Below are 14,597 nucleotides of genomic sequence, written 5' to 3'. Positions count from 1 at the left end.
CAGGCTCTTCCCTGTGCCATATACCATGGCATGGGCTCCCACGACTACCCATATGGAATGCAACCACTGCACTTTCTGTTTTTGCTATAGTGGCCAAAACAGGTTGCAGGTTAGATGCTGCTATGTGTCTATGGACAGAGTCCCATAGGAGGGCCAGAACTATTGTAACACAGGGCCCTCAATTACCATCCCACAGAGCCAGGAGAATACCATTGTCAATGGTATCAAACACCACAGATGAACCAAAAAGCAGGAGCAAGGTCACATTCCCCTGGTCTCATTCTCAGCAAAAGTCATTCATCTGGCCTGAAATGAGATTGGAATGGATCTAAATAACCTGTGCAATTGAAGAATGCATGCAGCTGCCCCATAAAAACTCTATGCACCACCTCCCCCAAGAAGGAGGTATTTGCAACTGGTTAGTAGTTATTCAAGACAAAGGGACACCTTAGAAGAAATATGCAAAGGGCCATGATCAACAGTGTTTTTCTTTTAAATATCATGCTTTGGAGAACCTGCTCTTGCTCTATCTCATGATTTTACTATTGAAATATTTATATTTATATCCCACCTTTCAAGCTACACTGTCATGGAATGAAAATAACCAAGAACCATGGTTGGGGTGGGGATTAACAAGAGCAGCAACCAAAATAATACAGAACACTGATGCATTAGTCATTGATAGTTTCACTCCTGGGACTAATAGCAGGTTTGGGGACACATGCTTTTAACTGGGAGTAGGGCAGGTGAGGAGGATTATCATCTGACTTGTATATACAAATCAAACTTTTAAAAAACGAATTAATTACATTCATGTTGTTAACATAGTTTAACTCTCAGCATCCCCTTTTTCTCAGTCTCAGTGCCTGAAAAAAATATTGAGATATGTCCCTAAATATACCTTAGATACAGAAGAAAGGCAGTGGGGTGTTGGTGGTCTGACTAGGCTTAGCAACTGTACATCGGCAAGGTTTTATTCACATATATATACCCACCTGCCCACCCAGCTCTACGCATGCACACACGGTCATTCCTTGCTAAGTGAAGAAGCTGATGAACGTATCCACCAAACAGGTTGGAATTTTATACCCTATTGCTTTAAAAACAAAAAGGGATTGTGAAGAGCTCCAAAAAGATCTCTCCAAACTGAGTGAATGGGCGGAAAAATGGCAAATGCAATTCAATATAAACAAGTGTAAAATTATGCATATTGGAGCAAAAAATCTGAATTTCACATATACGCTCATGGGGTCTGAACTGGCGGTGACCGACCAGGAGAGAGACCTCAGGGTTGTAGTGGACAGCACGATGAAAATGTCGACCCAGTGTGCGGCAGCTGTGAAAAAGGCAAATTCCATGCTAGCGATAATTAGGAAAGGTATTGAAAATAAAACAGCCGATATCATAATGCCGTTGTATAAATCTATGGTGCGGCCGCATTTGGAATACTGTGTACAGTTCTGGTCGCCTCATCTCAAAAAGGATATTCTAGAGTTGGAAAAGGTTCAGAAGAGGGCAACCAGAATGATCAAGGGGATGGAGCGACTCCCTTACGAGGAAAGGTTGCAGCATTTGGGGCTTTTTAGTTTAGAGAAAAGGCGGGTCAGAGGAGACATGATAGAAGTGTATAAAATTGTGCATGGCATTGAGAAAGTGGATAGAGAAAAGTTCTTCTCCCTCTCTCATAATACTAGAACTCGTGGACATTCAAAGAAGCTGAATGTTGGAAGATTCAGGACAGACAAAAGGAAGTACTTCTTTACTCAGCGCATAGTTAAACTATGGAATTTGCTCCCACAAGATGCAGTAATGGCCACCAGCTTGGACGGCTTTAAAAGAAGATTAGACAAATTCATGGAGGACAGGGCTATCAATGGCTACTAGCCGTGATGGCTGTGCTGTGCCACCCTAGTCAGAGGCAGCATGCTTCTGAAAACCAGTTGCCAGAAGCCTCAGGAGGGGAGAGTGTTCTTGCACTCGGGTCCTGCTTGCGGGCTTCCCCCAGGCACCTGGTTGGCCACTGTGAGAACAGGATGCTGGACTAGATGGGCCACTGGCCTGATCCAGCAGGCTCTTCTTATGTTCTTATGTTCTTAACTTTTCTCCACTGTGATCATCTGTAACTATCAGGCCAATCCAGGACCACCCAAACCGCTGAAGCAGCTGAACAATCCCAACATGCTGAGAACTTTCATTTGGGATCATCAGACAGAAGGGAACCGTGTTTTATCACTCAATGCAGGGTCAAAGGAGGCATAACTGAGCTAAGACCAAGGGCAATGAGCTCTTTTTAGATCTAACAACAATCACTGTTCTTCCATTTTATACACTTCCTTCAAGGCTTTTGCATGATAGAACACCAAGATCAATTTATTTTTGATCTTCACACAAATGCTATGGAGGCTATCATCTCTCTATGAAAGCATTCTGTAGCACGTTTTGCACTTGTTTAAGAATTCAAACACATGATATGAACCCTAGGTGGGTAAATATGGGAACGAGTGGAGAACTGGGAACCACTGACAGAGTTAAATATGCATCTGAGGGGGAGTGAACATACACACACATACACACACAGGAAGGAAGATAGGAAGCTGCCTTATACTGTGTCAGAGCACTGATTAATCTAGCAAGATACTGTCTACACTGACTTGCAGTGGCTGTGTAGGGTTTCAGGAGTCTCCCCCAGCCTTACCTAGTGATGCTGGGGATTGAGCTTGGTCCTTCAGCATGCAAGGCAGATGCTGTGCCACTGAGCTATTACCCTTCCCACATTTACTCACATATTTATACACAAATGTTATACAGGGCATATTTCAAGTACAAATTCCTTTCCTTTTGGAGAGAAAAATAGGTCCCAGTATTGTATAACTGGGAACAGCATCATGAACCTGAATTCTCTCTAAAAATTACTATTTATTTCCCACATATTCAGAAAGAGACTCTAGAGACAGTACTTTCCTATAGTTCAGAAAGGAAAGCCTATGAAGCAAACCTGTATAGTAGGGTTGCCAGGTCGGAACCATCCAAAAACCTGAGATAATGGGGGCGGGCCCTAGTGATGTCATGGGGCGGGCCCTAGTGACGTCATGGGGCGGGCCCTAGTGACGTCATGGGGTGGGCCCTAGTGATGTCACGGGGTGGGCCCTAGTGACGTCATGGGGTGGGCCCTAGTGACGTCACGGGGTGGGCCCTAGTGACGTCACGGGGCAGGCCCTAGTGGCATCATGGGGCGGGCCCTAGTGACATCATGAAGCATGATACATTGTATCAACCATGCTTGCGTGCAGCATACCATTAAAAAAAAAATTTCTGATTGGAAATTAAAATAGAAATCTTACCTAAAAGAGGTCCAGCTGAAGTGACAAGGTCATTCCTTCTCACCATCTTAGTATGGATGGAAAATGGAAATGGAATGCCTTCAAGTCGATCCCAACTTTTGGTGACCCTATGAATAGGGTTTTCATAGTAAGAGGTATTCAGAGGTGGCTTACCATTGCCTTCCTCTGACTTTGGACACATATACTTTGGACACATAATGAGAAGACATGATTCATTAGAAAAGACAATAATACTGGGGAAAACAGAAGGGAGTAGTGTGATGTTCCTATATATTAGTGTATATATGGTAAGTGCTGGTTGTTTAGAGTATACATGGTAAGTAGTGAAAGAGGAGGGGGAGTGAATGGGCAATAGAATGCTTGATGATTGGCTGAATGTTTAAAATGGCTGACAGTATAAATGAAAGGATGACAGGTAAATCTGGGAAATGTGAGGTGGTGAATTGTGGAATCTGGGGGGAGAAGAGAAAGAGTGGATTGCTTGGTGGGGTTTAGAAAGTTGTTTACCAGGAGGGAGGTGGAGTTCGGATTAGTATTGAGTAAAACCATATGCTTATGTGCCTTAAGAAGAAATCTTGTTAATCTTGTTAGCTTTGTTATCTGTAATAAATACTTAATTTGGTTTACCAAAGGCCTGATCCTTGGCTGGGGTTTCACAGACCAGAAGGGAGGGTAAGGTAATGACCAAGGCTGAAGGGGAACTGTAACAAATGGTGGCAGCGGTGAAGAGAATAACAATACCAGTATTCAGAGTCTCTGGGAATACTAGTATTGGGACGTTACTGGTGGTTGCCTAGCAGGGGGATCTGTTGAGATCTGTGCTAGAGCGGGGAGAGAAATCATAAGAGAGAGCGGTCCGGACTGGTGGAGTCCCTGGTGGTGCCTAGAGACAGGCAGTAACCACGAGCAGGTAGGAACCTGACAGGGAGAGCCAGGGAAGGACGCCTCACAAGTAGAAAAAGAGGAAGACCAAACAAGAGATGGATTGATTCCATAAAGGAAGCCACAGACCTGAACTTGCAAGATCTGAACAGGGTGGTTTATGACAGATGCTATTGGGGTCGCTGATTCATAGGGTCACCACAAGTTGAAATTGACTTGAAGGCACATTAACAACAACAACTGAATTAAAGATACAAAAAAGGAAAGTGGAAGGTGTTTTATTTTATTTTTTACAGCCTGGAGAAGTGCTAAGAGGTAAAGTCAGGAATGAATGCATTTTTTTAATGAACAAGATAGCATGTTGAACTATCTTGTAAAAATGAACTAAGAGTGCTTGCAGCAGCTATGCTAATGCAGAGTGAGCCAGTTGTTAGCTGCATGGTGCTATGAAGTCAGTTGTATGTTAACTGTATGCTCATGCAACAGATGGTATAGCACAGTGGGGAGGAGAGCCTGGCTGGGAGTCCAGAGTCTATGAGTTCAAATCCCCACTCATGTCTCCTGGATGTCAAGGGCCAGCTAAAGATCACCCCCACAGTGAGTGGCTCAGGGATTATGTGCCCTGCCACCTGTGGGCAAGGTGCATAGTCGCAAGGAGCCGTTTCCCCCAGCTGGCAGTTGCGGACAAGGAAGGGACTGGCTTGTGCAGCTGTGGCAAGCTGCGCAGGCCCTAGCCAGGTGGGGAGTACTAGCCTTAGATGGTAAACCGCCTCTGAATACCGCTTACCATGAAATCCCTATTCATAGGGTAGCCATAAGTCGGAATCGACTTGAAGGCAGTCCATTTCCATTTCCATGCATATAATTAAACAGATGCAGTCAAGTTTTTGGACTTTATTGTGATTGCTGGCCAAGCAGGATAGGGCTCATGGGAGTTTTAGTACAATATCTGGAGGATGCTACTTTGGCTGCCTTTGGGATAATAGATGTCAGCCTTAAGTCTGAAATGGTGTTTGGAATTCTGTAGAGACCAGCCAGTACACATTATGTCATAAGGCCAATTCTTAACCATTTGGCTGTGGCAGTTACCTGAAATTGCTCTTTCGTGGGCTCTCACAAACACCACCAAGCTTTTCTTTTAAAACAGACCAGCTTGTTTAAGTACATACGAAGAATAAAAAAGGAAGTCAACTGACAAGAACAAGACACTTTTTTTCTAAGCAAAATTGATCAAAGAAAGAAAGTATGCTTGTGTGTGTGCCTGTGCGTTTGTGTGTAACACACACACACACACACACACTTACATGTAGCATAGACTCACAGAGCTAGAAGGGGCCTTTTAGTCCTTCTAGTCTAAGCCCCTGCTGGAAGTCCAAAACCCAGAACAAGATCAGGTCTGTTCGCTTAAATTGCCACATTAGAGACTTAATGAGACAACACGAGTCAGTTTATTGGGAACTTTCCTACACAGGGTGACCATATGCTTAGATCTGATAGACCTGAAGCAGCTGACAATTTAGGGCAGACTTCCCCAGCTTGGTGCCCTCCAGATGTTAGCTGGTGGCAGCTGTATGCCCAAAGATATCTGGAAGGCACCAGGTTGGGGAAGGCTGCTTTGGGGAGATGGGAAATGTGCAGAAAAATGGAACAATGGCACTCATTCCTATTTGTTGTCATTTCAATCTCACTCCCACATCCTGTCAAGAAAAGTCAATTACATGATGATTCTGTCCGTCTCCAGCAGTGCAATTATCCAGAGGAAATAGTAAGAAACTGAGGATTAGGGCCAAACTCTCTCTTTCTCTCTCCAGCCTCTCTCTCTTTCTCTCTCTCCAGCATCTCTCTCTTTCTCCAGCATCGCTCTCTTTCTCTCTCTCTCTCTCTCTCTCCAGCATCTCTCTCTCTCTCTCTCTCTCTCAGCATCTCTCTCTTTCTCCAGCATCTCTCTCTTTCTCCAGCATCTCTCTCTTTCTCTCTCTCTCTCCAGCATCTCTCTCTTTCTCTCTCTCTCTTTCTCTCTCTCTCTCTCTTTCTCTCTCTCTCTTTCTCTCTCTCTCTTTCTCCAGCATCGCTCTCTTTCTCTCTCTCTCTCCAGCATCTCTCTCTCTCTCTCTCAGCATCTCTCTCTTTCTCCAACATCTCTCTCTTTCTCCAGCATCACTCTCTCTCTCTCTCTCTCTCCAGCATCTCTCTCATTCTCTCTCTCTCTCAGCATCTCTCTCTTTCTCCAGCATCTCTCTCTTTCTCCAGCATCTCTCTCTTTCTCCAGCATCTCTCTCTTTCTCTCTCTCCAGCATCTCTCTCTTTCTCCAGCCTCTCTCTCTTTCTCTCTCTCCAGCATCTCTCTCTTTCTCCAGCATCTCTCTCTCTCTCTCCAGCATCTCTCTCTTTCTCCAGCCTCTCTGTCTTTATCTCTCTTTCTCCAGCCTCTCTCTCTTTCTCCAGCCTCTCTCTCTTTCTCTCTCTCTCTCCAGCCTGCTACCCACAGCAGCAGTGGATGCCGGACGGGGCCAGCTCCTTCTTAGCCCCGAGGATGCCCGGCTGCTTCACCCCTCATGCTGTGGGCACCGCTGGGCGGCAGCGGCCGCGATGCACTCCCCAGCCAGATACACTGCGGCCGCCGCCGCCGCCACTGCCGAGCTCCATCGCGGCCACTCCCGCCCAGTGGCGCCCACAGCAGGAGGGAGAATGACAGCGCCGCGCTCGCCCGACTGGCCTTTTAAGCAGCGCCCGCCTCGCACGCCCAGGGCCAGCCCCTCATTGCCGCTCCCGCCCGCCCCGTCCAAGACAGGCTGCTGCCTGGGAAGACAGAGCCCGGCCCCGGCGGCACCAGCTCTCTCTGCCTCAATGACAAAGGACGGGAAGGTGGCCAATGAAAAGCTGGAGATCATCCAGTTTAAGCAAAGTATTGCCGGAGGCCGGAGACGGCCCCTTTTTCCCTGAAACTCCGGCCAAAAACCGGAGACCTGGCAACCCTACTGTATAGACAGATAGGGAAAGACATCCTGTCTACCACTCTAGGCAAAACCACCACAGCTCCATCACCTTAAACTCTGTGACTCAAATCATTCTATATCCCCAAATGGCTCCCAGTGTTATATATCTGGGAACAGCATCATGAACCTGAATTCTCTCAAAGGATTGACTATTTATTTCCCACATATTCAGAATGGAGACTGTAGAGACAGTAATTTGCTATGATGATATATTTATTACATGTAACTTGAGGACCTTCAGGGAACTGAGCAAAACTATTACAGTGCAGAAAGGGAAGCCTGTGTAGCACGGTTGTGTAGACAAATAGGGAAAGACGTCCTGTCTACCACTCTGGGCAAAACCACGCAGCAGAGCTCCATCACCTTAAACTCTATGATGGGAGTCAGATCATTCTATATCCCGATATGGGGAAGCAGTGCATTCTGGGGAACCAGTTCTGCACACCCCATCTCTGTTGATCCGCATTTAGCAGGAAACACACATCAAGCCCCAAGAACACGAGGCCAAAGAACCTAGCAAGTCAGTCAGAAATAGGATATAGTATTTATTTATTTTGTTTATTTCATTCGTTGGTTGCCTCATACCCAAGGGTCTCTCAACAACTTACAACAGATTTAAAATCATACAATGTAAAACAGATTTTAAACATGCAATATAGCACAGATTAAAAAACTTACAATATAAAAACTTAAAACTCAATCCATATAATATTAAAATCCAAATGAAAGAAACTAAGACAGCACACCTCAAGAGCCAAAGGCCTGAGTAAAAGGGAAGGTCTTTGTCTGGCACCTAAAAATGGATAGAGAAGGCACCAGCCGTGTCTTCCTTGGAAGAGCACTCCAGTGTGGGGGCCACCACTGAGAAGGCCATTCTTGAGTTTCCACCCTCTAAGCCTCACATGGAAGGGACACATGAAGAAGGACCTCTGATGATGAGCACAGGGTTTGGGTCAGTTCATATGGGGAGAGGTGGTCCTTCAGATATTGAAGATAGTTGGAAAAGTGCTCTTCATCCAAGAGTTAATTGGGATGCTACCAATTCCATTCATCCTAACTATTTTCTTTCAAGATTTTTCTGTAATAGGCTGGGACACATTCAATTCTATCACAAGGATAGGAACAGTATTGTTACAGCTTAGGAAAGCTCAGTCAGAAAAGGGGGGTGGACCAAATGTAAATTTACTGGCCTGGTTCAGGACTATTCTGACCTAGCCATTCAGGGTTCTGCTATACAACTATAATCTTCTTCCTGATCACTCACTTGGCTTAATGGTGAAGCCTTGTGGTCTTGCTTCTTAAAGAAGAAAGTCCCTCTTCGTGGCCCCGGCAAGGTCTGGGGCAGCAGGGCATGTTTGCAGCCCAGGATTGAAGTCCCAGCCACCAGATGAGGACAGCTAGCATGCCCAAGCCAGCACTTATGTGCTGTGTGCAGGCATGAGGGAGGTGGGGCGACTGAGCTAATTTAAGCTCACACCGCCCTTAAGCTTCCCTCTTTGGTGAGTGACTCCTCTCCCCCCTCCGCTTGCCTTGGTGTGGGTCGCTTTGGGGCCGAGTAGGAATTTTTGCTCTGCTCACTCATGTTGGTGGGCAGGTTTTTTGCCTAATCTACACTGTGGTAGCGGGATGCAATGGAGTTAGGGAGTGTCCTTGTTTAATAGGTTGTTTCAGCTGATTTGGCTAATTTGCTGTACCTAAATGGGTGGTTGCATTCCATTGTAGTTGGTCACTTTGGCAGGAAGGTGCAGGAAGGGAAGCTGGTAAGGATAGCTAGGTGGCACCATTAAGCACCTTTGAGGGTGACTGGCAGATCTGGATGCCTGCCCTTCAGAGCTGTACGGCTTGGAGGCAGGATATGGGCTGCCTTTGGGGCCAACTTACCTCATCCACCTGGAGTTGTATGTCCCGAGGGTGGTGAGGTGGGAAGACCCCCCTACTCACCCTTGAGGTGAGCTGGGGTAGGAGCAAGCAGAATGGCTCGCCCTTGCCCAGGCAAGAGTGGTCGCCCAATAGCTGTAATTAGATACATCAATTATAACCTAGCTCCCTCACCTATGTTTTACCTCTGCAGGTTATTTGAAGGTGTAAGTTTAAAGTTTAATAAAGTGGTCCTTCATTCAACCCGGCCTTTGTGTCTGTGTGTTTATTTCAACCCTCAGCCACAATACACAACCCTCAGGATCCAACACATGCATGTTCCCCAAAGTTTAGTGCCTGTCCTAAACAGGGTCTGTGCGAGCTAAGACCAGATCCATTTAGCCACACCAATTTTGAAGATGGTAGCAACATAAATGGGCCTGCTCTCCTGATGAATTTTCATGAAGCCCCTTTTTTTAATGCAAACTGATGTGAAAATGTGGAGAACCAAATTTAAGATTGGAAAAATGAGAACCTGAAAATGAGATAATCATCCACTGCTTGTTCAATGTACACCCAGCTAGCTTGCACCTTTGCATATAGGCAGATGGACACACCTGTGGCATCTTGTAGATATTTAAGATGTGCGGCATCTGCTTGGAGTTATGAGAGGTGAGTCCCCCAATGATGGCCATTAGCTTGTATGTCTTGCCACACATGTAGTTAAGTGGATTCCCCTGTTTTCGGAAAAGGAGATCCATAGTCCCATGAGAAGTTCCCATTTCATTGTGAGCATTTTGAGCAAACATGGAAGTCAGCGTTGTGTTCGGTAAGAGGTGGACATTCTTGTTGATCTCATTCATGGCAAACGTAAAGACAAGGACTTGGTGATAGTAATTCGGCAATAGGCTGCAATGACATTTCAATATAGATAGGGCTGTTGCATATCCATTGATTATACAGTATATTGATCTTAGATGCCAATATTGCAATATTAGGCACAGAGTTGTAGTGTGGGAAATATCTGTATAACTAATATACAGTATCTTTAAGATTATAGTAATTTCATCATGTTTCTTCCTGTTATTTCATTTTCCCCACAGCTGTTCATTTTCTAAGGCTCTGTGGCCTTTGAGGACTGTGATTCATCAGTTGTGTTTCTCTGAAACTGATGCAATCTGCTTTGAATGTACACATATGGTATCTTTCCCATGTGTACTTACCCCCACTTTCTAGGGATGGATAATTCTGTCAATTTCAGTTTCTCCCAGTTCCTAGTTTTTCCCAATCTTAAATTCATTTCTCCACATCAGTTTGCATTTTCAAAAATCCCATAAAAAGCATTAGGATTGTCAGGCAAAATTATCTGAATATACACATTTATGTATACATATTTGCCTAATGTATGCATATTTATAAAGCAACTTCCTCCTAGTATAATACATTTTTGTGCTGTTTTCAGTGAAGTATGTCTTTTTATGCACAGTTTACCCTAGTATATCCATTTCTCTGCTCACTACTTGGCTGGAGAAGTACATTGCAAAGTTTGGAGTGGTACAAATGTCAAAGGATGGTTGTGTTTCAGTTCACGTATTATTTCAGAAAGTGTGAATTAGGTAAGTTTGATTTTAAATGTGAACTAAAGCAAATTTCTCACCCATCCCTACTTTCTTTCACTATAAAAGACCCAGCTATAAACTTTTAGCTCCCTTCATCCATGCCTCTTCTTCTAAGTGAGATAGCAAACCAGTACCTGGGTTGTATTGCTTCAGACTATAGGAATCTCACCTGATTGAGGCATCCTTCCTACAATCTTTCAACCAGCATAAAATATTTTTCTTTTATTTATATTGAGAAATTTCCCATCATCTGGGACTTTTCCTCCAAGCTGAATGTTTTGAACTGGGACACACTCAAAGTTTTGGTTTATTTTACCTTTTAATCAAATAATCAAGCACTATTTATCTAATCATTGTTTTTTAATGTGATTGCCAGTTAAGAATCCATCATTACTAGCAGAAAACAGCAATGATTTCAAACGAATGCTGATGAAAGTTAAAGAGGAAAGCACAAAAGCAGGACTACAGCTGAATGTCAAGAAGACTAAAGTAATGACAACAGAAGATTTATGTGACTTTAAAGCTGACAATGAGGACATTGAACTTGTTAAGGATTATTAATACCTTGGCACAGTCATTAACCAAAATGGAGACAATAGTCAAGAGATCAGAAGGCTAGGACTGGGGAGGGCAGCTTTGAGAGAACTAGAAAAGGTCCTCAAATGCAAAGATGTATCACTGAACCTGCACACACCAAAACCAAGATGTTCTGATAATCAAGGGGGACTGAAGTTAAAGAGGAAAGCACAAAAGCAGTACTATAGCTGAACATCAAGAAAACTAAAAAAATGACAACAGAAGATTTATGTAACTTTAACGTTGACAATGAGGGCATTGAACTTGTCAAGGATTATCAATACTTTCGCACAGATCTTAACCAAAATGGAGACAATAGTCAAGAAATCAGAAGAAGGCTAGGACTGGGGAGAGCAGCTTTGAGAGAACTAGAAAAGGTCCTCAAATGCAAAGATGTATCACTGAACACTAAAGTCAGGATCATTCAGACCATGGTATTTCTGATCTCTATGTATGGATGTGAAAGTTGGAGAGTGAAAAAAGCAGATAAGAGAAAAATCAACTCATTTGAAATGTGGTGTTGGAGGAGCGCTTTGCGGATACCATGGACTATGAAAAAGACAAATTAACTGAACAAATTAAATTGAAATTATCACTAGAAGCAAAAATGATGAAACTGAGGTTATCATACTTTGGACACATAATGAGAAGACATGACTCACTAAAAAAGACCATAATGCTGGGAAAAACAGTAGGGAGTAGAAAAAGAGGAAGGCCAAACAAGAGATGGATTGATTCCATAAAGGAAGCCACAGACCTGAACTTACAAGATCTGAACAGCGTGGTTTATAACAAATGCTATTGTAAGTCGCTGATTCATAGGGTTGCCATAAGTTGTAATCCACTTGAAGGCACGTAACAGCAATCTACCATTGCTCAGAAATCCTGAGTCCCAACTCTATTTCCACCTTATTCTTATTACTGTTCCTTTTTTACTGAAAACCATTCATATTTTACAAATTTTAGTCTCAAGCCTCATACTTCTTATCCTTTTATCATTTTTTCACATAAGGGCATCTATCTTAATATAATATGGGACTGCAAAAAATTACACAATAGATCTCTTAGTTGAAGATATTGGAACCACAGGGGTCTCCAAGGGCCTACATTTTGAGAGATTTTATCTCTAGATAGCCTTTCATTATCTACCTGTTAGATACTCCACACCTTTTCCAGTTTAAAGAATAAGCTTAGCATAAATTTATCTCATGCAGGAACTTTATCTGTAAGTGAATAATACATTTAATGAAAAGTCTTGTGATATAGAGACTAGGCTGTTTAAATTTAAACATGAAAGGCTCAGTTACTACCTCAACGAAAGACCTTTGCTACTGGCAAGATACACTTAAAAGGTTGCCTTATTTTAAGAGAGGTGAGATAGTCAGGGCTTTATCTCCTGCAGAAACTTCACTAATTGCTGGACATGTTATATAATGAAAAGTCCCTTGATATAGTGGCTAGGCTGTTGGATATTCATATGGAATGGCTGACTTCAAAAGATGTCAGTTATGAAGCTCAGTTTCAGGATAAAACTGGAAACACTGACAGTTGGAGAAGAGTTTAGGTCATCTGTTTTGCATGCAGAAGGGCCTAACTTCAACCCCCAACATTGCCAGGTAGGACTGGGAATGCCCCCTGTCTGAAATACTGGTGAGCCACTGTCACTCAGTGCAGACAAAAGTGAAGTACTTGGACCGATGGGCTGACTTGGTATAAGGTATCTGTCTATGTTCTCAATGTTACCATAACTTACTTTAAAATGTAATGTTTTATGTTTGGAAGCAAAGAATGATGTATAGTGACCAAATATGACATATACACCATTCCTTTCTGGAGAAACAACCATATCAGTGGTTCTGATGTCCCCAAACACATTTAGAATCATTTTTTTCAATTGAGAATAGCAATAATCTCATTACAAGGACTTATTTTTTTGGTCCTCTTATGCCATCAGGAAGAGTAGTATATAAAAAAGACATAAAATAAATGAGAGTTGTATGCAACTAAGTTTTACTCTAAGCAGACCTACTGAAATGTATGAACCTAAGTTAATTTTAGATGGTAGTATTCAGTGCTAGGGGTACTTAGAGTAGACCTGTTGAAGTTAACAGACAGGAGTAACTTCGGTGTAACAGGACTTCTCTGAGTAAGACTTCATTGAACACAACCCACTGGCTTACTCACAATATGACTAACATTGGATACAACCCTGGAATTCAACTGGAATTTAATTTTATATTAAACTTTTTACTTACTAGATATTCATTTTTGGATCTGGAGTTGTATCATATGGGATCTCATTAAAATCATGGATTAGAAAAGAGACAAATTCACCAATGACAATATTCTGTGGAATGCCAATGTCATTTTGAAGCTTTGGCTGCTGGCCTAATCTGTTGTCCATATTCTTGCTGACAATATGAGGCACCTGCAGAAGCAAAAGAAGCACCAGTATAGACACCAATCTGGCTACCAGCAAATCTTGGTCCCAGCTGAACACATTCATTGTGACAGAAACACAGAACAGGAAAAGAGTCAGCCCTCAAAAGCCCATAAGGGTGACACAAAAGTGCTGTCTCACTGCTTCCAACGTGGATTCTCAAACAGAGAACTGTTCCAAAGATCTGTTTGTAAAAGGTTGTTTTGAAACTCATATTTGTAGATGGAGAGCAACATTTCACAAGTGCATTCATTTGTGTTTTTGTCTTTCAGAGAGCAGTGGGGTCCCACTACAATTACATGAGGGCAGTGATTGTGATAATTACAGGTTAGATATTTTTGTTTTCCAAGATTCTCAATTATCGGCAAAGTTAAGAAAAACTTATTTATCTTCTTCATGTACAATGCTTACCAACAGCATGGTCAATATTGGAATTTATGAGAACATAAGAAGAACTTGCTGGATCAAGCCAATGCTCCACCTAGTCCAGCATCCTGTTCTCACAGTGGCCAGTCAGATACCTATGGGAAGCTCACAAGTAGGATGTGAGTGTAAGAACACTCTCCCTTCCTGCAGTTTTGAAAACTGATATTTAGAAACATAATGCCTCTGACTATGGAGGCAAACATAGTCATCACAGCTAGTAGCCTTGCATACATCCAGTCCATTGCAATTTCCTCACACACCCTTCATACTACAAGTCCCAGGCTATGGTCTGAAGGCACATAAGGCCAGCTCCCCGCTGAGGCTAAGGAGGACCAGGTCTTGTCAGTGTAAGCTGCCTTGGGTTTCTATAATGAAAAGAAAGGCGGGGTATAAATGTAATAAATAAATAAATACAAGCCTTTCACAAAAACAACTAAACACTGAAACCTCACTCAAAAAT

General features: G+C 43.0%; 1 protein-coding gene across 1 annotated transcript in view; it reads right to left on the bottom strand.

The window, feature by feature from the left end:
• LOC133367460 (vomeronasal type-2 receptor 26-like) overlaps window positions 1–13,777 on the bottom strand; it is a 29,835-nt gene extending 16,058 nt beyond the window's left edge. The window contains exons 1-2 of the mRNA XM_061591562.1: window positions 13,527–13,777; window positions 9,694–9,985 (exon numbers count right to left, since the gene is read on the bottom strand). Coding sequence (XP_061447546.1) covers window positions 9,694–9,985; window positions 13,527–13,777 — 543 coding nt within the window. The remainder of the gene's footprint in view (window positions 1–9,693; window positions 9,986–13,526) is intronic.
• Between the last annotated feature and the right edge of the window lie 820 nt (window positions 13,778–14,597).

Source organism: Rhineura floridana, chromosome 11, assembly GCF_030035675.1.
Source record: "Rhineura floridana isolate rRhiFlo1 chromosome 11, rRhiFlo1.hap2, whole genome shotgun sequence".
NCBI lineage: Eukaryota > Metazoa > Chordata > Lepidosauria > Squamata > Rhineuridae > Rhineura > Rhineura floridana.
The sequence above is the reverse complement of the archived record's forward strand: the minus strand, read 5'-3'. Positions and strand labels throughout refer to the sequence as shown.